Here is a 27,081-nt window from a genome sequence, read left to right as displayed (position 1 = left end):
AGCAACAAGAAATTCACACATAAAAAAAACATAAATAAATACAATATATGATACAAAAAATGTCATAAAAAGAGCGCAAAAAGCAGCAGAAACAAAAATATATCAACAAAAACAACACCAAAATTAACTTAAAAAACAAAAACTGTGAATCCGTATACCCAAACACACGCACGCACACAAAAGCGCCTACCTAGAGTCTGTGCAGGTGTGTTAGTGCTTAGAGAGAGGAGAGCTCGTGTCTGTTTTATTTTAATATTTTTTTCGCACTGTGAAAAATTTTTTTTTTTTCTTCAACAAAACCAAAAACATTAAAACAACAACAACAAGCAGAGAAACCATCAAGCAAGCAAGCAGTTTTTGCACCACTTGACAGAGGTACCGTATGTATTTTATATGTTTTTGTTCCACTAAGCTCAGCTGCCATGCCGCAATAATTTCAAAGAGCAGAGCAGCTGACGACTTCTTTTTTTTTTGCTGCTTCTTGTTGCTTCTCACTCGATTCGCCGTTATTTATGTAACAAGTGTGTGCGTGCTAAATGAAGTGTTGCTCTCTCTCTTACGCTCCTTGCCTCTCTCTGCCTTTGCCTCTCGCTTCTCTGTGTATTTGATTGTTGGTTTTCTCTCCCCACTGATCTCCCCCACCCTCTTAATTTTGTAAGTGCTGTTCGCAGCCCAGCAGCAGCTGCCACCCCAAAAAAGCTATAACGCAAAGCGCATTGAACTGGTTTATGCTCTCTGCTGCTGTCGCTTCTTCTTCCACTTGGCTATCAGCATTGACAATGATGCCAGCAGCAGCATGGCAGCGAGCAGAGCAGAGCCAAAGCAGAGCTCTGAATCTGCGGGGCGTCGTGCGGGCGGCGTTAGTAAAGAACAAAGGGGGGGTTCATTCTTATCGTAGAGATGGATGTAACAGGCAGGGCAGAGTCCCCCCGAAGAAAGTAGATCTCAGCGACTGTTGGTAGATTCAGATGGAGGCAACCAGATCGAATCATGACACCCAGACTAGGGATTTTTGGATAGCCTCATCTTTTCTGCACATTGTGAAAGTTACCCAGAACTATTGCATTCCAAGGTAATGGCAGTTTTTGTTCTTAGTGTAGCCCGACACTCTGCACTGTTTTTTCCTCAAATTACTTGTTTAATTTCTAGCGAATGCTTGATCCGTATTCGCTGATCACAATAGAAGACAAATGCACCGCAGGGCGAATGCATGCCACATTCCTCACATGACAGATTATCGTACAAAAGTACATATTAATAGTAATAATAAAAATCGGATATGTACATATGTATTCAGGCAATTACAATGGAAATTATGAATCCTATAATTCCATTAATATTTGGTGAACAAATTTAACCAAAAGTTTCTTGTGCTGCTTAGCCCATTTCGTGTACTTTCATGTACTTTTTACTAGTACACGTAAAAAGTACTCATTTTGTCGATGGGCTAAAAATTAGAATTAATTAGAACAGAAACAATTGTATTCAATTGGATTTTCTGTGAAATTACAGAATTACAGGAAACACTTTATGTGTATTTCCATGAGAGGGCACTCAAGTGCGTTCATTTCGTGAGTGGAAATTAACGCTAGAGATGTCGTATAGAGGGGCATGGGATCTTCGTTAAAAAATCCTCAGTAATTCACGAAAAAGTGTTTACCTTTACGTGAATAAATTGCATTATTTCACTCTTGAATGAAATAAAAACTACATATATGTAGGTATGCATGTATGCATCTTTGGGCATTAAGTGGACCAGGATAGAGTCAATAATTGCTTCAACATTTTGCCCAGTGGATATCCATCATTCTGGAGAATATTTTTAAACACAATAAAAGGTATAGAATATGTACATATTTACATGTGTATTAACATGTGTATGTGCGTGTAATCCCATCCCGAAAGGGGGTACCCTTTTTGACGCTAAAGCAACACGTGGAATGGAAAGCACCTGTTGAAAAAAATGTCCTATTAAATTGTAATAAAGTTCCCCCATATTTTGGTGGACCAGGAACTGATTTAAGAGATCAAATCAAGGGCAGGAATGTGAACAGGAGGATATGCATGCCTAGGCATAGACCTTGTGGTATTCCCATTAGTTGAGCCCCTCTCTTCACAGCCATAACATACATATGTATGTACACTATGTGTACTCTATCCGTGTCGTCGGATTTCCCCCGATTCATGGCCCCCATTTGTGATTCATTTGTGCTTACTACAAAGCTATTTTCTCTCTCTCTCTCTCTCTCTTTCGCATCATCTATAGTTTATTTTAATGGGTTTAAATGGGTCTCTTTCACACACAAGCAAGCATCCGACACGACACTGCTTTGCACTGCTTGCTTCCAGTGTGACCTTTCTACATTCTTGATGTGCTTTCTTTTGGGTTCAGGGTTCAGGTTCAGTCTTTCCCGCTTGTACAATATCATACATAGTTGTTGCTGCTGGGATTAAAATGGAGGGTTTATTGATTGGAATTCTTCTTGAATTATTCATTAATAATTGCGAGCTCTAGAGTGTCATTCAACGGTTATTTACAATGCAATATTCCTTACCTCTCCCGCTCCTTCTTACTATCCCTTTCCCCCCTCTTCGTCGCTATCCATCAGTCTTGACTTTGACTTTGGTTTCGTTTCGTTTTGTTGTTGGTTTCTTCTATTATTGTTGTTCGTCTCCTTTTGTTCTTCTATTTTCTTGTGTAATTAGTGAACGGAAATTGTTTTGTGCGTCATTTATGTATGCATGTCTCTCTCTCTCTCTCTGTCTCTCTCTATATATATGCCTTTATGTGTTCGTGAGTGTGTGTATATGCGAAGGTCAATGGGTATCGAGGTATAACGCCCGCACCTAAAAGATGAGAGTCGGCAGGATCTAAAATATCAACGGATATTACACATAGTAGTAGTAGTAGTAATGCCGCACCTTGCAACATTCCAAACTCGTTATATAAGACATTTATTTCTAGACTAGTTTAGGATCTACCTCATCACCTTTGATCAAAATATTCAATAACCAAATTGAATTGAGTTTGATTGTAATTTTGGAAAATTTGTTTGTTTCGTTTTTAAATATTTTTCAAACTACTTTACCCCCGCACTTGAATTTCAATGAACAGCATATTTTATGGGTACTCAGGATCATCAGATGCTACTCGTGGTAGTATTAGTTATAAAGTTATAAAGAAGGGGGAGGGGTACAAAGGTTCTGTAGAGGGTAAAAATCATACTTGATGGCTTTGCCAGATTGTTGTTGATTGACCTGACCCATCGTTGCGTTGATCTATAGAGCTATAAACACAGCAAATTAGGAAAAACAATCGCTCCGAATACTAGAAACTTCACATCACTTGGGTTCGGGATTCAAAAGGACGTTTTCTGTGGCTGAGATGTGCACGAGCATAACCTTTCTGAAAGCTTCTAAAGGGTATCTATCCAAAGCCTCTCAACTTCCGCTTCCCCTTGTCTTCGCTTTAATCTGCTTTCATTTGTTTCTCTTTAATGATATCGTGAGCTCCGAAAGAATCATTCACTTCGGATATGCACATACATATGTACATATGTACATAAATACCCCACATTGTAATTTTGTTTCTTTGGGGAATGGTGAAGCTTGGGCAAATTCCCAAGCGTCAGATTCAATGCATTTGCAATGAATGTGAGACGAGACTCATTTCCTCTGCGACCCAAGTCCCAGATAAAAAACGACAGATATTTATATACTGTATATAGAGTGAAATGTAATACATACATATATTAGAAGAAAGCAGCTCCCTTTGGGCGAAGGGAAATGCAAAATTATAATGCTAAAAAAGAATGCCACTGAACTATGCCTTTATTCTACGGTAGATCAATCAGTTTGTCTCACCAAACAAATTTTGTACCTCATCGATGGATCTCGCATTTGTGGCCCAAAGTTTCGCTTCTATTGTATTGTATTGTATTCCTCCGCGGAGGATATTGTCCGTTCGTTTATGGGAAATTTGTGCAGGGATGAATGTGCTTCAGTGGAATGTCAAGGGGCATAAGTTTGCGACGGGTGCAGCGAGCTTAGTGTATCTAATAGATAGTATAGTATAGTATAGTAGTAGTAATGGATGTTTTGTTATACATTTTGTTTCATTTGTTTCATTCTGATTTGTTGCAGGTTCCGCCCTCCCCCCTAAACAGCTCCATATGCAAAATGTCTAGTCCTGACGATAGAATACCAATACACGGTAAGTGGGTAAGAATGTCTGTCTCTCAATCTCTCTCTCTCTCTCTCTCTCTCTATGCATCCTTTTACCACCACCTCACTCACTCTTCGTGGGGGGAGGGGGGTGAGTAGGGTGGGGGCTTTTGGCTCGAAGCTTTTAGGCTTCCTCCCCTGGCGATTTTTTTTTCTTTTTTCTGGGCTATGTACATAATGTACATACAAATGTAACATAAACATTAACCACATTCGGGAATATACATACATATGTATGTACATAACACTAAAAGTACACAGAGAGAGCACCATATACACATACTGCATACAGATACGCACACATGTGCAAACAAGAGCTTACACACACATACAGACACAGGAACAGGCACAGGAATGGGCGATTGCCTTCCAAAAATAACTGTAATAATCATACATACATATGTATGTATGTACATATATGTACACAACAAAATCAAGCTGTGTCGATGAGGCACAGTGCTCCGAAAGCAGTTTGCAGTTTGTAATTTTGTGATTTTCATTGCATCGCTATCACAACAAATTCAGTCATATTTTGGGATTTTGACTGCAGCCTCTGCCCCCTATAGTCCCCATAATAACCAAACGTAACACATCTGCTGTTAATTTCAAACTAAAGAAACTTCAAATGATTCCAAACAGTTTTACTTCCGTCTAAGAGATCATCATTCTCCTGCAACAGTTTATTTTGCTGCTCCTTTTACGATTCTCAGCCAATATATGTACATATGTATTAAAGATGTTTTAAGATGTTCAATATAGTTTTGTAATAGGTTTGTGTTTTTGCATATCTCAGTACTTCCCCCAAAGGTTTTTTCCCCAAAAAAAGAACCGAAGAATGGGAAACTAAGACAAGAGCTTCAAAGTAGTGTCGTGCCAAGATAGATGTCCGTCCAACAGATATTTTTACGTGCATATTTAGATATGTACATATGTATGTATATATGCATGTACAGGGTGGCTACGAATAACTGACGCAACCTAACTTTTAATGATAAATAAAAAAACTATTGGGAAATGAACGCTAAAAAGTCATTTTATTTGTATTTAAATCAATATTCTTTTGTTAAAATTTGGTTTTTATTTTTGATATTTCACCGTTAGCTAGGCGTAATAACTTTAGGCGCTTAAAAAGATTCATGGCGGTTAAATTACTGCAACTCATGTTTTTTTAGACTATGGAATGAATATTCCCAGCATGAAACCCCATTTGCAGAAGTTCAATTGATTTAGATCCCGAATGGATAGAGTCCAGTTCATCCAACAGAAAGGGAGAAGATTTTGAAAATCATGCAAAAATGTGTTTTTCGTTGACCCTCAAATGAGACTGCGAATACGTTTTTTTTTTGTAAGCTTTCGTACTAAACTAATTTTGAATTACGTTTTTAAAGGTCATACGGCTCACATTTGGCTTTTTTTCAAAATATATTTCAACTCTTCTAGTTGCCTTAAACCGAGATGCATCACACAATCCTACGAATAGCGCCCACATATTTTAGGGAATTCAAAATTACGATATTTTTGTTTTCTTTATTTCTTTGCAAATATAAATTCTGAACAAAGGCTAAAGCTAAAGCTTTAAATATCAACTGGTCAAAATAATAACTACATATGTGGAATCAATTCACAATAAACGTAAGGATAGGAATTCATAATGGCTGCAAGTCTGAGGATGTTTGATTTGAAGTAGTATCGCTTTAAGCAAGTGCGACAGCTATGAATAGCCACCCTGTACAGCCCACTGTGCACGGGCTGTTGGCGTCCTCGGTCTTTGCTTTTTCACAGCTTCTAATAAGCCCGCTCCTAGCGCTTTCCTGCTTCCACAACTACTAACTGTTACAGCCTTTTGCCCATTCCTGCTTTTGCTGCCACCAGCCAGCAGCCAGCAGCCAGCGTCGCTGTGCTCTCTCTCTCTGCTCCAGGATGGACGCCAAGCGCCCTGCTGCCGCTACCTACTGCCGTGTCGTCCCCAGGCAGGGCAGAGGGAACAACAACAAGCACATTGTCCATGGTCGCGTAAGCGCCTCCGCTCTGTCGGCATGGCTGTGTTGTTGTCAGAGCCATGACAGATGAAAGTTTATTCTGTGGGGTGTGGGTTGGGAGTGGGGTGGGTTGGGTTGGGTTGGGAGTGGTTGTTCCTGTTTCTTTTGGCCAACAATACCACTGTCAATGCCAAGCACGTGGATGTGAAATCCATGGCCTGGCCTGGCCCTTGGCGTAATCTCCTTCCTTCTTCTTATGCTATGTTTCCTCCCATTCCCCCCTCTCGCTCACGCTCTATCTCTCTTTCTCTTGCTGGTATGCCCAGCTGCTCTTTCTCTATGGGGATTCCTTCTCCCTCTCTCTCTCTCTCTCTCTCACTCGTTCTCGCTCCGTGTCTGTTTTGCTTGAGGTAGTATGATGGACGCCGTGAAACGGGGGGACGGGGGACCCACAACCAAAAAGAAAAGCATTCGTTTATCGATTTTCGTCTATTTTTAGACACAAAAACTTACTTGCCATTCAAATAAGTGCGAGTGTGTGTGTGTGTGTATGTGCGGTCAGACCTGGGCTTTCTTTTCTTCTTTGGTCTTCTTCTTCTTCTTCTTGCTGGTGGGGTGGTGCTACTCCTCCTGCTCCTCCAGAGAAAGGAGAACGACAACGACACGTGCAAGCCACAACACAGCCATTTCCAGGGATTTGTCTTCGTAAGCTGTTACAATGAGACCATGACCCATGGTCGATGGTCCATGACCGCGTGGCCCCGTGGCCCCGTGGCCTTACCTAAGTGCTGTCAAGGACGATAATAGGTGGGTGGGCTGATGAGAGGGGAGTGCCCTAAGTAATCGACCCCTCCCCCCTCACTTCCTACAACCTGCACAATAGTTATCTGAAACATATCATCTACATATGTACATACATTTTGTATGTAAGCTTCCACTGTACATAAATGGTGTTTTGATACAAGTTTGCGGAACTTGTTGGACCCAGCGTACACCTTGGGTGGAGGGTCCAAGAGCGTAGTACATATGTAAATATGTATGTATGTATGTACTTGTTTATGTACATGATCAATGGAGCTATGTTTTGAAGTGATTGTTTGGAAATAAGTCCGGAACTGTGTGCATCTATAGAGAGGGAGTGAGATATTTGTCCAGCTTAAGGAGGTTGTCCTCGCCCAAGGGCAACTGATACTGACAGTGACCGTCTGGGGAAAGAGCCAACTAATTGTCACCCCCCTCGATACCCTGACTTTCTACTCCCGAACACCACCGCCACCACCACCACCACCCCCCCCTTGTATAATGGAATTGTTTGTCTAAGACGCAATAAGTGAAAAGTTTTTCTTTTCTTTTGCTGTTCGGCTTTGTTGGTTTTCTGTTCCATTTGAAGCACGCATGGGGCATGGAGCATGTTCCACCTGCTCGAAGGTCGACCGAGGGTGTCCCTCTGCCTCTGCCTCTGCATCGCCGACTCCTATCCAATGTATTTCTAGTGATTGTATTTATTCTATTTTAGCGATTTCTCTTTTGGCTCCTTTGGCTCCCCCTAAAGCCCATTTTTCTCGCCCCTCCCTCGCCTTTACCTGTTCCTGGGTTGGTTTACCTTCTCTTTTCCCGCCTTTTTTTCTTTCTCATATTCGGCTTTTTTGTATTTATTGTATTTGTATTTTCATCCGCCTTCTACAGCTCTTTTGCCTCCTTTGCCTCTTTCGATCCGACCTTCTTCCCTTTCCCTGGGGTCCTTCTGCCTCTTTCTACACCTTTCCGTTTCAAACCCATCTCCGCCTGCGTCTCCTCCCCCCGCCTGCTCTTGAGAACAGTTACGTGTATTGTAATGGAATTCCAAGAATAAAACTGAACTTTGCCTGCTTCTCCCTCGCTCTCTCTCGCTCTCTCTCTCGCTCTCTGTGTGTGTGCAAGTGTATGTCAGCTGTTATATAAAACCGTTAGGCTTACAAATGGATGTACATATATTTGTACATATGTATGTACGAGTATGTATTGGCAGTTTAACCTACTGCCCCTCTACACCCCCCCTCTCTCTGAACAATAAAATAATATCGAAGCGTTGCTGTTTCTGTTGCTGCTGTTGCTGCTGCGTTTATTAATTCATTCATTTGTTTTTGGTTCTACTTTGGCTTTACATTTGTCAAGGTAAACCCCTCCACCCCACCAACACAAGCTCTTTCCCTCTAGTGTTTGGTGGGTGGGGGAGGCCACAGCCTAGAACTTCATTGCTCGCCACGCCCACACGCCCCCGCAGATCCAGGCCCAAAACAAAACGTTTCGCTGCCGCCGACGTTGTCGTTGTGTCTATTTTTAGAATGCGCGCGCTGGAAATTTACCCACACACACACACCCATACTGAAAGAGTGGGAAAGAGAGAGAGAGAGAGAGAGACACGCACACATGCATACATACATACATACATACATATGTATGCATGCATGTACATGGGAACGCTGCCGGCCTGCCGCCTATCACTCAAAACAAACTTATTGAGGAAGGAAGACGGAAAGAAGAGAGACAGAGAATGAGAGCAGAACATTTTTGTGGGCTCAAGCTAAAGCTTCAGTCTTCTCTCCTCTCCCGTTCTCAATATCTACATACATATGTATGTATGTGCATACATACATATGTATGTTTGTATCTCTGCAGCATTCGTATCAACTTCCAATTGAATTTCAGTTTCGATTTCAATGACGAGACCCCAGATCCCCATCACCATCGACATCGCTCTCATAAAGTTTTCTAGCGCTTTCAATAGCCTTGCAGAAGGTATTATTATTTTAACCAGATATTGAAATGCTTAATAAAGTAGGTATGTACGTATGTACATGTATATGTTTGTATATTCCTGATCAGCTTCAAAAACCAAATCGAATACCCACCCATGCCCCATAGCCCCATAAAGCTTTTTATGGATGCACGCAAAAGATCAGACAACTTATCATATACAAATAATACATATGTATGTACATATGTACATATAATTACAATCATAGTCAGGTGCATATGGACACATGTAGCCGATCGATTGGTCAATCATCATGTTATTAGGAGAAAATCGTTTTATTGGATCTGCAAGGGTATCAAAATCATCGACTTTCGACGTAATTCTTTGCATGCATATGTATGTATGTATCTTGTATCTATGTACATATGTATTTTTACAACACGTGCTCCCTGGAATTGCCTTTGTTGTACCGTTGGTTTCTATGTCAACACAACACAACACAACACAGAAGTTGACCTTGAAGGGAAAAAGGGAGCAGAGCAGCGCAGAGCAAAGCAAAGCAGCACCGGATGGATAGAGAGATACAAGGAATGGAATACGCATACACTTTTTCTTAATTCTTCGTTTGAAGAAATAAAAACAGATGACTGCGGGACAGCAGCACCCACTCCCACCCACCACCGCGCTCTCTCGCACACAACACTAACTAGCTTGCTCGCTCCCCCTTCCCCTCTCTGCGCCTTTAGCATTTGGCATGCAAAAGTTTTCCACCTGCAGCGGCAAGTGCACCACCAAGAGCGAAAGAGAGAGCCCACTCTCGTTCCTCTGCCTCTTCTGTTTTGCATTTGCCCAAGTTTACCCAAGTCGACATGCGGGTACTCTAGAATGGAAACCATGGGGTTTCAATGGATCATTTTTATTTTTGCTGTTTGAGCTACATATTTCCATTTTGAGCACAAACACCGCAACAAAAAAAAACAATTTATTTTATTGTTACCAAATAAATATCCCATAGAGGGTATCTATGTACTTCGCAGCAGACTGCAGCTGTATATATACATATGCATTTACATATGTACATAAGTATGTATGTATATAAATTGTATTCTTTCACATGCACCTTGTATGAGTATATTCCCCATGTTCTTCTCTACTTTGTGCAATATGTGATGATGATAATGATGTTTTTGCTGCTTTTGCAGTGTTGCCACTTCTAAATATACTCCCCACAGCCATGCACGATTTATAAATGCTTCTAAAAATAGAACAGAACAGCAGCAGAACAGCACAACGGAGCAGAGCAGAGCAAGCGCAGCCCGCAGCAGGTCACGGCCTGTTCGGTTAGATATGCACACACACACACACACACACACACACGCTCCCACACATTCTCATGCACATAACCGACTTGGGAGCATGCTATTGTGCTTTTTTTTTTGTATACGCTGGTAGAGAGAGTATTATGATTTTTTGGAACATATGTTTGCCATGCTGAAAACGTTTTCTGGACATATTTTCTGTACGTACATAAATACATAGTCGGAACTAGAGATGATCATGGTATGCAATTTTTAAATCCGACCCGATACGGCTTGAAAATGAAAATGTCCACACGCACGGCTAAAAATTTTCCGAGCACCGTCCGACACGAATTCTTATCTACGTTTTATTTTTATAAATTCATTAAGTTTAAACTTCATCAAACATTACAAAGCCTTTTAAAATCGATGCCGACTTAGTATATAGAATTGTAGGGGTCATAGTTAAAGCTATAAAAAAAAAGGATCGGTTATTAATATTTTTTTGATTTTTTTGTTGGGTAATTTAACAGATTTTAGTGTGTTTTATAGGCTGTTTACACTGGGGCTGTATCATTCGTCTTTGCGTCTTGCCGGAGACGCAGTACTAGTGTGTCCTAGTGTTGACAAAAATTGCGTCCTTTTCGGACGCACGAGCGTCTATTTGAAATATTCGATTGCTTTTGCGAATTTTGCACTTTCCTGCCAATTAGCACAAATCATTGTCATTTGTGAACCCCTTGGGGCCATAAAGACACTGCTGGATATGTGGAAGTAGAACATCGACGATTTTCATGGTGTGAAGACGAGCTTCCACAAACTTTACAGAGAAATGGCTGCAATTAATAAATAAATATTGGCATCTCTTTCGTCCATTTTCCTGTCGTCTTGCACATAGATCAGCTATTCAGAAGACGCAACAACCTGCATCTGATTGATCTGCTATCGATCTGCAAGGGTATCAAAAGCTTCGGCATCTGACGTCTGTCTTCCTTTCGTGATATTGCTTTTGGCTGCTGATGCTTTTGGCTTTTGTTGCTCTATTTATAGCCCCTCTCTCTCTCTCTGTCGCTGCCTGCCCAAAACTCGACTTTGCTGATTAGATCAGCCAGATGTTGTTGGCGTGGGGACGGGGATGCACAGAGCGAGAGCGAGAGCTAGAGCTAGAGGGAGACAGCATCACCAATTGGACTTTTCGGTTAGTCATATTTGTTTTGCGCGCAATTAGTCCAGCAGCAGAGTGTAGTGAGTGTGCGAGGGCAAATACTTAGAGTGGGAGAGAGTAAATGAGCACAAGGAAATGGCTAGCGGCTAACTGCTCTTACCATTCCGCTGCTCTGTCGCTCCCGCGTCGACCGCGACATCGACATCGACGGCGACGCCGACAGCAATATTTATCAATGAAACATTTGGCGACTGCACTTTTCTAGCCGGAGCCACAGCCGTAGTAGTGCTGGCAGTGCTGTCAGATGTTCAGTTATGGCGGAATTTTTCATCATTTTTTTTGCTTGTGGTGTCGCAGCAAATCAAATTAGTTGATCGGTGTTAAAAAGGGAACGAGCGAAAGAGCGAGAGACAACGAAACAGGTCTGCTGCTGCTGCTGCCTATCGTCACGTGCGCGGTAAAGAGAAGAAGCAGACGAAGAGGGAGAAACATTCATACACTCAGAGTCGGTCGGTGTATTTGTAAACTATCCAAAACAACAGTCGCTCCGTCTATAACTTTAAGCTGCTGGGCATACTGCACGAAATCGAGACGGGTTAAAGATAAGACGGTAAAACACCTCTTCTCCTCCTTTTGTTTTCATATATATTCAAATACGTACATATGTGCATATATGTATGTATGTAATTAATGGCTGCAGGACCTCAGAGTGACCATATGATATGTCCAGGGCACTCTACACCACTTACACCACGTCACCTTTGGGACAAGGCACTAAAAATAGACTCGTAATGAGCCGAAGCCTGCCTTGCCTGTCTATGGTCGCAGCTTAACATAACCTACGGACAAAAAACGGTTCTGTTGAGGAAGGGTGTACGAATAATATATTGGGCCGAGAGTACATAAAGATGTACATACATACATACATACATACTCATATGTATGTGGGTATGTTTGGTCGTTGTAATCGCTGTTAACTTTTGCTGTACAAGGTTACTAAAAATAGTCAACACGTTTAAATGTTTAAATATATACCCTATACTCGTTTCATATACAAATGTACATATACATATACATATGTATATAGTACGGGACTGAGAGACAGAGAGAGCGAGCGAAAGAGAGGGTGTCCAAGTTGTGTCGTTTTGCTGGCATGCTAAATACGTATTAGATTTATTTTTAAAAGCGTCCGATAAGCGCGGCCTTATCTATATAATCAGCCAATAGAGCGACACACATACATATGTATATACGTGCACACATATTCGAATAAGAGACAAGCACAGAATAATAGAGAGCACGAAAAAACGCCTCTCCCTCCTCAAGGTGTATTTAAACGAGGTGAGGCATTCCAAAGCATTTTCTTGGCCGCTCCTTTCTGTCTTTCTCTTTGTGAATCGCAGCGGTAAAAACTGAATGTACGTTGAAATATTTCAAATAATATGTATCGGCAATAATAGAATGTATCGAACAGTTAATCTACATAAATGTGTACTAGTTATAGGAAATAAAACTCTCTTCAAAACTGTTTAATTGCTTCGACTATCCATTGAGAACTCTTAGGAAAGAGCCCCCAACTTGTGTTTTAAATATACATATGTACATTGATCAGGCTCTCGATTTCGCCCAAACTGATGCTTGAATTTCGCTCTCTCACTCTCTAATTTTTGTTTACATTCTCAATTTGCAGATCTGCCACCAGAAGCCGGAAGCGATGAACGATTGCTGCATATAGGGCCGGTCCCATTAACATTGGATTTCAAGCCCCATCCAGCGGTGGATATCGATCAGCAGATCATGGAGGTAAGTGTGCTTTTGCCTTGCTTTATTTTGGTTCTCTCTAGCGCAGCGGAGGGGCACGCCCTTGCTCCCCAACTGCTCTCATTCCTGCGAGAGTTAAGAAAGGTGTGCGTGACCGAGGCTCGGTCGCAAGAATGCAAAAACAAAATACACGCGCGACAAGAAATAAGGTTGGATGCTGTAAAGGACCCGAAGAGGTCTCTGCCTAAACCTCCTAATCGTTTGAAAAAGTTTGGAATATTTTATACTGTTTAAAAAAACCTTCTTTGAGGACTAAAAGCGTAGCAAAAAAAACCTAAGGGGTGGGAGAACTCCCTAGACCACATTCCAATAACACCCACTACTCGTACTTCCCTTTGTTTTGGTGTAATTTTGATCCAGCAGCTACGTACATACATTTGTACGTAGATATGTATAATTATTCGCCTCCGCCACCGCTTTTCCTTTTCCCCGATTTCGTATTTTTGTTTTGTTTTATATTTATATGCTATGCTTTTAGTCGCTTTGTTACATGAGCATGTGCATGTTCTCGTGCGTGCGTGTGTTCGTATTCGTATGTGTGTGTGTGTGTGGGGTTGTGCGTTTCCTTCTGCTCTGTTGGGCTTTGGAAGCAGTAGCGCTGCCTGCCTGCTTCTTCGAATGGCTTGCCTTGCGCTCCTCGTTGGGAGTCTAAATATAAACGCGTGTACAACTTAATGATTCTATATTTATTGTTTTCACTACGAAAATATGTATGAGTTTTTGCGCATTTTTTAAATAAAATTCTCTATAAATAGCCGAGAAAACCAAGCCAAGAGAGCCGTCAGCGAGAGAGCGAAGAAGAAAGACAGAGGGGCCAGGCCTCTGACGGACGCATGCCAATGGGAGTGCGCTCAGTCCACTTGACGGGTTTTTACTGTGTGGGCATATCTCTTCCTCTTCCGTTCTCTCTCTCTATCTCTCTCTATCAGCTACTGGTGGCTGGGCGCATGGGGCAGCATGTGCAACAGCAGCCTCCCTGTCTTCTGGTTCTCTGCTTGCACTGCTTATTCAGTCTGTGATGCCTTATGATGCTTCTTCTTCTCAAGGTGCATTAATGCAAGGTGAGGTATTCCCAGAGAATCCTCTAAGGATAGTTTTCTTTTGCCTCTTTTGATGCTGCCGCTGCCACTGCCACTGCTACTCGGCTTGTATTTAATTTATAGTCTGGGGGATTTATTTATGCCTCAATTTTTGGCTGCATTTCATTTTGAGTCCTCTTTTGTTTCTTTTTTCGTTAGAAATGTTTTATTTTTAGGGTTAAAAAGTGTTTTAAATGCACATACATATGCCCTGCCACAGTTGCCTCCCCCGCCCGGCCACACCCCACCGCTGCCACGGGCTGCCACCGCCACCGACACCGCCTTCGGTTTTTCTTACTTTCAGCAACGCGTTTGCCGTTTTTGTTATTTTTGGGTTTTCCTTTGAATTTATTTATATTCTTTATAAACTCTGCGGGTTTTATTTTTAACAAATATACACACAAACACACACGCACACACACACGTGGATTACACGCACACTAAAACAAATGCTAATCAGTGAAAATGCTTGATAGAATTCCTCATTTCTCCCTCTCCCGCTCCTCTGCCTTTCTGCGTCCTCCTTCATCTCTTCGTTCTTCTTTGTGTTCCGTTATTTTCGGTGGCACGAGCAAAATGTAAATTAGCAAAAATTGATGGTGCGCATGATGGCGGGGTGAGCCATGTGGGGTGGCTAGAGAGGGTTGACAAGATCTTAATGAACACGATCATTGATCTCTTGATCTTCGCCCACAAATTATAGAATTTGAATCTTCCCATCGCTTCGATCGAACACCACAAGATCGATGATCTAAGAATTAAAGAACATTCATGATGGCATTAGAAAAACTTGCTATTATATCTAGCATACTCGTATTTGAATCTCTTTTTTCGTTGGAACTTGGATTTAATGATCCAATGATTCAAATGACTTAACCAAATATCTCTTTAGTATGCGGAGTGGTCCATAAAAGCGATTCTCTTTATCATAATTCAATGTGTCAGTGTCTCTGATGGTATGGAGAGTTCTCTATCGAACAAATCTGATCCTCCTTGCAATTCCCATATAAAACAAACATTTTTTTTGATATTTTGAGGTTCAAGGATCCCCTTTAGTGTCACTATTTATATGATTTTAATTTTGGTGTTCTTAAATTATAAATTTGGGTGTTTCAAAGGTTATGGGGTAGAATTGTATGAAAATATCTTCTTGTATAATTATGTACATATTTAATTGTGTATATTTAGGTATGTTATAAGCAGTGCATTCCATTGAACTATAACTATAATACTAGAATAAATCAGATTTAATATGTCTAATTGAAGCAGTGATTGATTCGCAAGCGATTCGTCAGAAATGTGTTATTTCCATTCCTTTTTTTCCGGAAATACCTTCATCATCATCATCATCAGCATCATGATCACTTATAAAGCAGATTGCATTTTCGTTTTCTTTTTGTTCCCAATCCAATCCAATCCAATTCTGTTTCAGTTCGGTTTCTATTTATATGGGCGTGCCTGTGTGCTGTCTTCTGCCCGCTATAATTATAGCACAGGCATTTATAATTATAGCACAGGCCATAGCAACTGGCGAATGTTGTGCAAGCAGCAGGAGGTGCCTCTGGCCAGAGCTACAGGTTCGGGGAGGAAGGTGCGGTGCGGTGCGGTGTGATTTGGTTTGGTTTGGTGTCGGGTCAGGTGCAGTTTTCTAGGAACTCATGTGGCTTATGGGATGGGATGGGATGGGATGGGGATATATGGGGTAGATAGAGATGATTTTAATGGTTAGCTCTCTGTCTATCGCTTGAGTCCCGCCCCTATGTCTGTCTGGTCTAGCCAGCGAGAGGGGGCTCTCTCTGGTTGCCCACTCTCCCACCGTCTCGTCTCGTCTCTCCTTTCCCCTCTCCTTCTCTCATTCACCCAGCAGCAATCGTAAATGTTTCGAAATTTTGTGTTTATATTTGAGTTTTTCGCCAGTTGGGCCAGTCGCCCGCGTGAAACTGAAATGAAAGCGCGTCGTCCATATCCCAGCGAATGCTAAAATCAAAACGAAAGTCCAAAAACAGAATCAGAAGCAGAATCTGAAACAGAAACAGAAACAGGAAGAGCGAATGGAAACTAAATCGGACAGAGTTTTCAGCGCCTCCCCACGTCCATCGTGTCGCCGTCGGTTTCTCTTTTGAAAATTCGTAAACTCATCGGCAAATAGTCGAAAGTCCATGAAAATTCTTTCGCATAACAAAAAGTTTATAACAAAAACTAATGTGCACAAAATAACTACAGCGAAAAGACAAAGATAAATAGAAAACACAGCAAGAAGAAGCGGAGCAAGCAGTCGAAGCAGTGCCCGTTGAGCAGGAGATTGAGACGAAGCAGTCGGTCAACTAGAAAATCCAAAGAAAAAACAGTGGAGGGAGAACAGATAATTATCTATTGAGTGAACTGTAAGTGCGATTGCGGTGCGGAGACGGGAAGAAATGTGAATAATGTACCCCTCACCATGCCCCTTCCCCAACCTCCATTGACAAGTGCACAAATCATATACATATCTGTATGTATGTAAGTGTACCAGTAAGCAATAAGTACCAGTAAGCAATAAGCAGTAGCCCAAGCAAATTCAAGAAGGTAAGACACATTCGCACATTTAATACTCTTAAAGAGCCATCTTTTATATATAGTTTAGCTGAAACTAAAGCTTTGTTCGTTCAAGAAAAGATGAGATCAACCGAACCGTTACTTTCGCGATACATTTGTTTTTTGTTTTTGTTTTTTTGGCGTTCCATTTCGATGTTTCTGCTTGTGAGTGTGTGTGTGCCAGAGAGTGAGAGAAAGAGATAGAGAGGGATACGGAGGCGTGACATCCCCCAACAACAGCAATAGTAACAACAGTCGTGTCCAAGCGAAGGTGGAGGCCAAAGAATGAACGCAGAAACGGCGCGATGCCTCGTGCCGCGCTCTAAGGTCATGGAAACCTATCAGCAGAAGCATCTCGATGTAGGTGTATACATACATATGTACATATGTATGTACCTAGATACACATGGTACATACAAACATAGATAATGACGACGAAGTGCGGGGGAAGAAGAAGAAGAACAAAACACAACAAAAACAACACAGTGGTCACTCGCAATTGGAGAACCTTTTCCTTCGTTGGCCAAATTTTAGAATTCTTATTGCTAAGGGGTCCAGCAAGTACATATGTACATATGCATATAATTCAGAATTTTCACAGAATTCCATATGTACATAAGTATCTCCATACGTACATACATTTGTCTGTTTACTACATATGTATGTACATATGTAAATACACGTGTAAACAGTATCTATCAAAGAAGAAGTCCAAAGGAAAAGTGACAAACTCGTATCGATGGAAAGTTTGGCCGAAAGTAATGCACTTGTCAAGGAACTCTATTTATTTATTTATTATTATTCCCCCATATATATAAATATGTATGTATGTATGGTAGGTAGAGCTGGCACTGGAACTACTCTGGAAAATAAAGGAAGAATATTTAATTCTGTTCAGTTATTCAAATCTCAAATACTCAAATACATACTCCACTGCCTTTGGTGGAGCCCAAACTTTGTTTATCGTCAGCTATCTAAAACCTGCCTGAACGATTATCTCTGAATGAGCCTTTTTTTGTGTGTCTTTTCCCGTTTCTTGCAGCTCAAAAAGAATCAGGAACTGCAGAAGCAACGTCTGATCCACACGTTTCAGGAGCAATCGAAGCAAATGGAATTGGAGCATAAACTGCAATTGGAGCACAAGTATCAAGTGAGTAGATGAGGGGCAAGCTGACAGCGGCGACGGCGACGGCTACGGCGACGATGTCAATGTCTCTTTCAAGGTGCATTATCGGTAGGGTGAGGCATGCTCAAGAGTTGCCTGTGACACTAGAGTTGATGTTACACGCACATATGTACATGCATATACATATGTATAATTTTTAACTAGATCTGCACACCTGTGTACAGGCACCGAAAGTGAAATGTCTGTCAGGTTAAGAGAGCGGAGAGCACAAGTGTCCGGAGTGCTTCACCTCATACAAATACACCTTGACCAATGTCGCCTGTCCGTTGTTGTTGTCCGCTGTTGTTGTCCGTTGTCCGCTGTGTCGCGGTTGTTGTGGCTGCTTTTCATGCAGAGATGATAATGATGTGACGATGACGATGATGATGATGATGATGGGAATGATGGGGTGGGGGAGGGAATCATCGGAATGATGATGTGAATGGGGATGTGTGGGCAGAAAACTGAAAACAGAAATGCAAAACAAAACAAGTGGAAAGAGGAATTGAAATGAAATAAATGAAAATAAAATATAAAAAACATATTATCATGCCGTCGTCTGGGCCGGAAGTGCTTCGATGGGGCGTATGACTAAGGCCAAGGCGGCGCCATCATCATCATCATCATCATCATCATTATTATCACCATCATTATTATTATTAAGAGAGCAGACAAAGTACGAACTATTCTAAAAAATGGCCCACCACCTGAAACCGAATAATCAAAAAGCAATCCCTCTCTCTCCTTCTTTCTTTCCTCCTCTTACCTATTCGAAATTATCCAGTTTGCGGTGCACTCCCATGGAGCCTTCCAGGAATTGCGGGAACAGAGCACGTTAACGGTCGCCGCTGCTGCTGCTGCCGCATTTGCCGAAGAGCACCACCGCCAGCAGCAGCAGCAGCAGCACCAGCAGCAGCAGCACCACCATCACCAACAACAGCAGCAGCAGCAACAGCAGCAGCAGCAACAACAACAACAACAGCAGCAGCAACAACAGCAACATCATCATCAGCAGCAGCAGCAGCAGCAGCAGCGCGAGCAGCAGCAGCAGCGGGAGCGACGCGAGCGGGAGGTGATGAAGCGCAAGGAGATCTGCAGCGCCAATGCCAGCCCGGAGGTCAAACAGATCCTCAATGTAATGGCAACCGCCCTTCTCTGTCGCTCTGACCATCCTCCTAATCCTCCTTTCTATTTTCCGTTTGCCATTCCCGTTGCAGTGCTTCATTATGAGCCGCAAGTCGCAGGCAGCAGCCTCCAATGGAACAACGACAACGTCGCCCTATCGCAATCGGTAAGAAGAGAGGTTTGAGAGTGGGCTTTATCTGGGCTTTAACTGGGCCTAAATTGTTGCCAGCCTATCGATCGATAAACCGATCAAAACTATATAAAAATACATAGTATATAAATAATATATAATATTTACATTTACAGAGGTGTGGTGAAAAGCTCCTCGGGTGAATCCCTGCCAGCCGGGACCGTGACCAGTGCGCATCCCTACAAAATACCTCAGCCGCCCTCCTCACTGCTCAAATACGAATCTGATTTTCCGCTCAGGAAAACAGGTAAGCTACCGCTTAGCAGCCACTCTCCCTCCGCGCCCTCCGTGCTCTCCTTGCCAGATAACCGATTTGGAAGAAATTCCCACCGCAGGAACTGCTCTCTGCCCTGCCCTGCTCTGCTCTGCTCTGCCTTGAGTGTTGTTTATACTAAAATCCGTTTTGGCTGCCTCCGTCTGCTTTCTGTCCCCAAATTATTGTCGAGCCACACAACCCCCCCCAAATGCTCCTTAAGAGGACTGCCACTAGGACACATTTGTCGAAGCGAAGAGCCCAGCGAACCAAACGCTCGCAAGGCAAATGCGAGACTTTATCCCACAGAACTCTCGCATTTGGAACCAAAAAGATTCAAATGTGATTCATAGGCTCATAAATGTTCAGTTTGTTTCAGTGAAAGACTCTGGCAACAGGCTCGTGCGTTGGGTCCGCTGAGTTCATTAAAATAACGTACAGTTTGAGATGCCCAATTGGGAATCAGTTTGAGCTATTCAATAGGAGGGATGTTAGGAATGCATGGCAAAAATTACTAACCGAAAGTTTCCAAGTTGCAAGGAGATTTTTAAGCTGTGCAGATCAGATACCCGCCCCGCCTCGCTCCCCCCCCACATTACAATATGATTGATTATGTATGCTGTAAGCTAAGTGCTCTAACCCCTTCCGAACTAACCAAGCAAATGTGTGTGAACCAAATCCAAACAGCCTCCGAACCGAACCTGCTGAAGATCCGGCTGAAACAGAGTGTCATCGAGCGCAAGGCCCGCATCGTGGGCCCGGCAGGTGCCCGTCGCCACGAGCGACTCCTGCAGGCGGCCCAGCGTAGACAGCAGAAGAACTCCGTTCTTACAAGTACGTATAGACAGCACACACACAAACACACACACACACAAAACAGCACCCACCCACCCATCACAAAACGGTACAGATCGGAGTAGGCAATGCGTCGCTGGCTGCACGCTGCAACGCTGCGTTAGGCGGAACTGAGTTGAGTCTATTGGTGGATCTACAATGGATCCACATACCCAAAGGAAGCAAACGAATTAAGGCAGCAGCACATCGACGGTATTTATTCGTTTTCAGTTTGGTTTTTCTTCTTTTAACTCGTCGTTTAAATTTGTGTGTTTGCCGCGCACTGTACTGTTGCTACAAAACAGGAATATAGTGAGATCTTTTCAGCATAGTTTCGCATCAACTATCTCAGCTTTAGGGAGATCACCTCACCCACAAATGAAAGTACACGAAAATTATGAAAGATTCGTTGATCGTTGATCCCAAATAAAAGTTCTCCCCTCAATAACCACAAAGGCATCTTTCACACACACACAAAACACACACAAAAAGTACATTAACACACACGGACCCTGCGGGTACATGGTAAATACATATATAAATTCATCCAAAAGATCCAAGATCCCAGATCCCAGATTAATGATCGATCGCTGGATCCCGCGTTGGACACTCCACAGAGTAGCTATTTGCATATTTTAATTTGTATATTCTTGGTTTATATTATTATAAAATATTTAATGCGTTTTTGTTGTTGTAATCTTTGCAAACGCTGTTATCGCTGTTATCGTTGTTATCGCTGTTATCGTTGTCATCGCTGTTATCGTTAATGCTACTGTAATTACTGTACTGTTATCTAACCACTGTTATCCACGATGATCCAACCATTGATCAGCTCCAGCTCCAGCTCCAACTCCAACTCCAGCTACGCTCAGTCCACTAACTGCTGCCTGACTGCCTTCTAAACTGTTTCTGATCCCCCGATACCCAGGACCCCCTACCCCTTCCCCTACCCCTCCCCTGCGCCGAACAATTAATAATCGAAGCTTTCTCTTCTGAATCCCCCCCAAAAACAGACTGCAACAGCACTCCGGATTCTGGTCCTAATTCTCCGCCCTCGTCCACAGGGCTGCCGGTGGGCGTGGTCGGGAGCAGGGGCTCCCCGACGAGTGCACCCATCCAGGAGGAGAACGAGGAGGGGAGCCAGTACCAGCCGGGGCAGAGGAGCAGCATCAACGACCTGCCCCTGTTCAGCTCGCCCTCCCTGCCCAACATATCCCTGGGACGACCGCATTTACCAAACTCCGCCCAGGTGCAGGCGCAGGCCCAGGCCCAGGCGCAGGCGAGTGCACAGGCCCAGGCGCAGGCACAGGCCACTGCGCAGGCGATGTTCGCGGCACTGCACCAGAACTACTACAATCCGCTGGGCATGTCCTTTGTGGGACGGCAGCCGACTGGGTCGCTGGCCATGATGCCGGCCACGGGCATCGCGCCCCAGCAGCCCTCGCCGGTGGTTAGGTCCGCTTCGGCGACGTCCACGTCCTCGTCCCAGGCCTCCCTGGTGGGGGATGTGGCTCCGCCGCAGGCGCACGCCGCCTCCACCATTCTGCCCTCGTCCTCGTCCTACATGCAGCAGCTGGGCGGCGTGAACGCCGGCTCTGCGGTCAATCTGCATGCCGCCGCCGTGGCTGCAGCAGCGGCTGCGGCAGCGGCAGCAGCAGCCGGCTCCCTGCCCCCCACCAACAGCCACGGCCACGGGCATGGCTATGGGCACGGTCACGGCCATGGGCATGCACATGGACATGCTGGACATGCCCTGTACGGCGGACACCAGCACAATACGCCCATCACGGATGCGCAGGTGGCCCAGGTGCATCTGCACAAGCAGGGCCACCGGCCCTTGGGCAGGACACAGTCGGCCCCCTTGCCCCTGGGACATCCGATGCTGACGGGCGCCGGGCAGCTGAATGTGGCCCAAACGCACTACGAGAACAGCGAGGTGAGTAAACGTGTCCCCCTTCCCCTCCCCCTGCCTCTTCCACTTTGTAGATGGATTAATTGACTGCTTTTTGCCCAGGCGGAGCGGCAGGCGTACCAGCATCAGGTGCTCACCCAGAAGCTGCGCCAGACCGTGCTCACCCGCAGCGGGGCGGCAGCGGCCGCCGGAGTGCGCGAGTCCCAGCTGAAGGAGGAGGAGGACGACTCCGCTGCGGAGGTGATGGACCTGACCGATAAGAAGAAGCCGCCCAAAACGGTGCTGACCAGCACCATAGCCACCAGCACCTCACAGAGTCTGCCCGAGGCTCTGGCCGCAGCAGCGGCAGCCGCAGTCTATCGCACGGCCCCCTCAGCCGCCACTGCGTCCTCAGCAGCGGTGGCAGGCGGGAACGGAAGCGGAAACGGCAGCGGGAACGGGACCGGGACCGGGACCGGGACGAAGGGCAACAAACTACAGCGGGACCAGGAGTACCTGCAGCAGCAGCGGGAGCTGCTCCTGCTGCAGGAGGAGGAGATGGGCAAGGGCCTGATGCGGCCCCTCTCTCGGACGCTGAGCAGTCCGCTGGTGCCACTCGGTCCGCACGGCCTTAGCCAGCTGGCAGACACGGGGCAGGGGCATGGGCAGCATCCGCCGCCGATAGCCACCTCCTCGTCGGCGGACCACATACCGCCAGTCAACCTGACGCTGCCCCATCGTCAGCACCGACAGTTCATGGGACAATTCTACGCCGCCCAGCTGCACCACCAGCAGCAACAGCAGCAGCAGCAGCAGCAAGCAGCAACAGCACCTGCAACAGACGCCGCCGTCCGCCTCATTGCCCCCGCACAAAATCACCACAGGCCTGGCCTACGACCCGCTGATGCTGAAGCACTCGTGCATCTGCGGCGACAACGCCCAGCATCCGGAGCACAGCGGTCGGCTGCAGAGCGTGTGGGCCCGGCTGAACGAGACGGATCTGGTGAAGCGCTGCGATCGGCTGCGGGCCCGCAAGGCCACCCAGGAGGAGCTTCAGACAGTGCATACGGAGGCGCATGCCATGCTCTTCGGCTCCAACCAGTGCCAGCTGACGCGACCCAAGCTGGAAACCACGCTGGCCGCCAGCTTCGTCCGCCTCTCGTGCGGGGGGCTGGGCGTGGATCTGGACACCACGTGGAATGAGCATCACACGGCCACCGCCGCCCGCATGGCCGCTGGCTGTGTCATCGATCTGGCCTTCAAGACGGCCAAGGGAGATCTGCGCAACGGCTTCGCCGTCGTCCGTCCGCCCGGCCACCACGCGGAGGCCAATCTGGCCATGGGCTTCTGCTTCTTCAACTCGATCGCCATCGCAGCGAAACGGCTGCGCCAGCAGATGCCCGAGATGCGGCGCATTCTCATTGTCGATTGGGTGAGTCCGATTGGCCACGAAGGTCGGTCGCTCCCCTACCCTAACCATTCGATAGGAAATTATCGATAATTAGCCCCCAAGGGTTGCTCCCAGTTCCTCCCACAAATTGAATCCCAGATAATTGAAGCGCAAATGAATTGAATGTGAATGTGAATGAGAATTCCTTCAAGTTGTCTGACATTTGTGTTGTCTGTGTATGCTTATGTGAGTTCTTCCGCGCACCACGAAAGCCATTCTTGTTTGCCTGCCATAGATCTAGCAGTGTCTGCATTCCCTACCGCAGGTGTCTGCAAAAATCTCTTCTTTATTTTACATACCAGGGCATTTGGGTCTTGAAAACTACTCGAGTGTATTTAATTTATTTATGATTTACTTACAGAATAGTAGCCTGGAATTAGTCCATTAATCCGGCTATTAATTGCCGGAGCAACAAGGCCTTCAGGCTGTTATTTCATTTATTCGGTTCCTGTTTGTGAATTCAATAGTTGATAGCTCTTCTTTTGAAGCTTAAAAAGTGCAGATAGGATATATTTAATATACAGCAGTCTGGGAATGGGTGGAAAGGGTTCCTTGAATTCCCTGCATGGAAGTCCTCTGAACGATGCACAACTAAACGGATTTTGGTATTTATTTCAGGATGTACACCACGGCAATGGCACTCAGCAAGCATTCTACCAAAGTCCCGACATTCTATATCTTTCCATACATCGACACGATGACGGTAACTTCTTTCCCGGCACAGGCGGACCCACAGAGGTGAGTGTGTACAGCACCAATGAGGACATTCACGACTAATCGCTGTGTCTCCATTTGTTTAGTGCGGCTCCGGTGCTGGTCTCGGCTTCAATGTGAACATCTCGTGGTCCGGGGCTTTGAACCCGCCGCTGGGCGATGCCGAGTATATCGCTGCATTCCGTACCGTTGTGATGCCCATCGCCAAGTCCTTCAACCCGGACATTGTGCTCGTCTCGTCCGGCTTCGATGCGGCCACCGGCCACCCGGCACCTCTGGGCGGTTACCACGTGTCGCCCGCCTGCTTCGGCTTCATGACCCGCGAGCTCCTCCAGCTGGCCAACGGCAAGGTGGTACTGGCCCTCGAGGGTGGCTACGACCTGGCCGCCATCTGTGATTCCGCCCAAGAGTGCGTCCGAGCTCTGCTCGGCGATCCCGCCGCGCCAATTTCCCAGTCCGAGCTGGAACGACCGCCCTGCCAGAATGCCATCAATACGCTCCAGAAAACGATAGCCATACAGGTACCTAATCCACAGCTGTGCCATCTCACCCTCTCGGCCACTCACTGATCTCCTGCGGCCATCTCTTTGTCTCTTTGTTCGAATGTAGCAAACGCATTGGCCCTGCGTGAGGTTGCTGGAGCATACCGTCGGCCTGTCTGCGCTAGAGACGCTCAAGGTGGAGCACGATGAATCTGAGACGATCAACGCCATGGCCGGCCTCTCCATGCAATCGATGCACAGGTTCGTGTCTGTATAGTGCATCGGTTCTCTCACCAGAACCAGAGAGTGTCTGTTGGGATTAGTTTAGTTGAATAGTCGCATTATTTATTCTTATAAATGCACATAGGTACAAACATATGTACATATGTATGTGTAGCACACAGTACTGAATCAATGTGATATATGAATCCGTATCAAAACGGAAATTCCATTCGAAACTATTTATTTATTGGAACTAAAACTAAAATTCTGCAGTTGAGTGCATATGTTGGGTGATTAATACAACATTTAGCCACACAAACAACATATGTATGCGAATGTTTCACTAAATTAGTTCCACTTTAATTTTAATTTTTTTTTACTTTATATACCTGGGGGTCATATTCAGTTTAGAACTCTAAAACTAATTCTATCAGGAAATAGAATGGAACGAAGTCATTATGGTCCTGTGTATCGCGTAGCAATAAACTTAAATGCAACCAATTGAACAGGAGAATAATTATTAATATTAAGATTGCATTTTATAAAGTGTGTGCCATGACCTACACTCATTCCATAAATTCATGCAATAATTTAACATTTAGCTCAAAGACATCTATCGAATGAGAACCCCTCATAAATACACGCAATATATACTCGTATTTAAATATAGTTTTGTATTCCAATTGACTCCTTCACTTATTTGCTATGTGTTTTTGTATCTGTTTTGTTTGTCTTTAGAACCCTGTCGCGCGATGACTCCGAAGAGCCGATGGATCAGGATGAAACAAAATAGTCAGCGGCGGAGTCGTGGACGTGGATACTTGGATGCGGATACTTGGATGTGGACGGCGTGGGCATGGCTGCTGCAACATGCTGCTCAATGCACATTTAGTTATTTGTTGTAGTTGAATTGATTGTTGTTGCTGTTGTTGAATTGTTGTAGCGCTTCTCGTTGTGGCCAGCAGTGTCTCTGTCTCTGTCTAAGTCACGCCCCGTAACTCTATCTCTCTCTAAGTTAGAACGACATCCCTCTCCCTCTAGTAAAAAGAACCGAAAGCACAAGGCAACGCAACAAGCCGTAGGTTTACCGCCACAGCACACCCCTCCCATCCCCCAGCACCCAGCACCCAGCACCCGATACCCAACACCCGATAGCGTAGGAAAGAAAAAGCAAAGAATTGATCAACGAATGTGAGCTAAATGTGAGAAGAATGCAGGAAAGCGGAAGCGGAAATAAGGCCTAAAGTTCAAAATGGTGGCTGTGCCACCCAAAACAAACAAACAAAAAAGAATGTGAAAAGGAAAAGCAAACCATAAAACATGTAAATCTGAGGGATGAAAAATATATGTGTGTAGAAAGCATATTGAATATTGAATTTAGTTTAGTAGATTTCTTAGTTATTGTTACTTTTAGTTTGAAGGACGAAAGAGAGAGAGCGAGAGAGAGAACCTATTCCTATTCCTATATTTTTTTTGCATTTTTTTTTTAGATGATTTTTTTTTCTTTAAATTAGAGTGCGGAGGGTGCGTCGAGGGTAGGCACACACACACACACACACACACACACACACGCACGCACGCACGCAACTAAATGTATATGTAGGTATTTATGTATGTGTGAAAGAGAGAGAGAGAGAGAAAGGAAGTTTCAACTAACCTAACGGTAAACAAGTACACTATAAACTTAAAAGAGGGAACAGCAGGGGGGTTTTCCGATGGGGGCTGGGGGTGTGTGTGTGTGTGTGGATGTGGGTGTGGGGTAGGTTCAACCGCGACCCCATCCTTCAGAATATAACAAAAAAAACCACAGCCCCAGGGCCCCTCTATCCGCAGAGACCTCACCCTAGAACCGTAGAACCGTAGAATCGTAGAATCGTA

The 27,081-nt window shown here is 44.7% G+C and overlaps 1 protein-coding gene across 1 annotated transcript; it reads left to right on the top strand.

Annotated features, from left to right (window-relative positions):
- The first annotated feature begins 105 nt into the window (after positions 1-105).
- LOC111070394 (histone deacetylase 5) lies at positions 106-26,776 on the top strand. The gene is made up of 16 exons (XM_041596115.1): positions 106-375; positions 4,144-4,213; positions 13,094-13,206; positions 17,920-18,027; positions 18,827-18,904; positions 19,004-19,177; positions 19,260-19,333; positions 19,474-19,604; positions 20,298-20,444; positions 21,458-22,380; positions 22,459-23,117; positions 23,152-23,767; positions 24,404-24,523; positions 24,586-25,020; positions 25,109-25,242; positions 25,942-26,776. The coding sequence occupies exons 2-16, from the start codon at positions 4,180-4,182 to the stop codon at positions 25,994-25,996; spliced, it is 3,801 nt and encodes a 1,266-aa protein (XP_041452049.1). The 5' UTR covers positions 106-375; positions 4,144-4,179; the 3' UTR covers positions 25,997-26,776.
- Positions 26,777-27,081: the final 305 nt, after the last annotated feature.

This window comes from Drosophila obscura, unplaced genomic scaffold, assembly GCF_018151105.1.
Source record: "Drosophila obscura isolate BZ-5 IFL unplaced genomic scaffold, ASM1815110v1 contig_96, whole genome shotgun sequence".
Taxonomy (NCBI): Eukaryota; Metazoa; Arthropoda; class Insecta; order Diptera; family Drosophilidae; genus Drosophila; species Drosophila obscura.
This window is presented reverse-complemented; position numbering and strand designations above follow the sequence as displayed.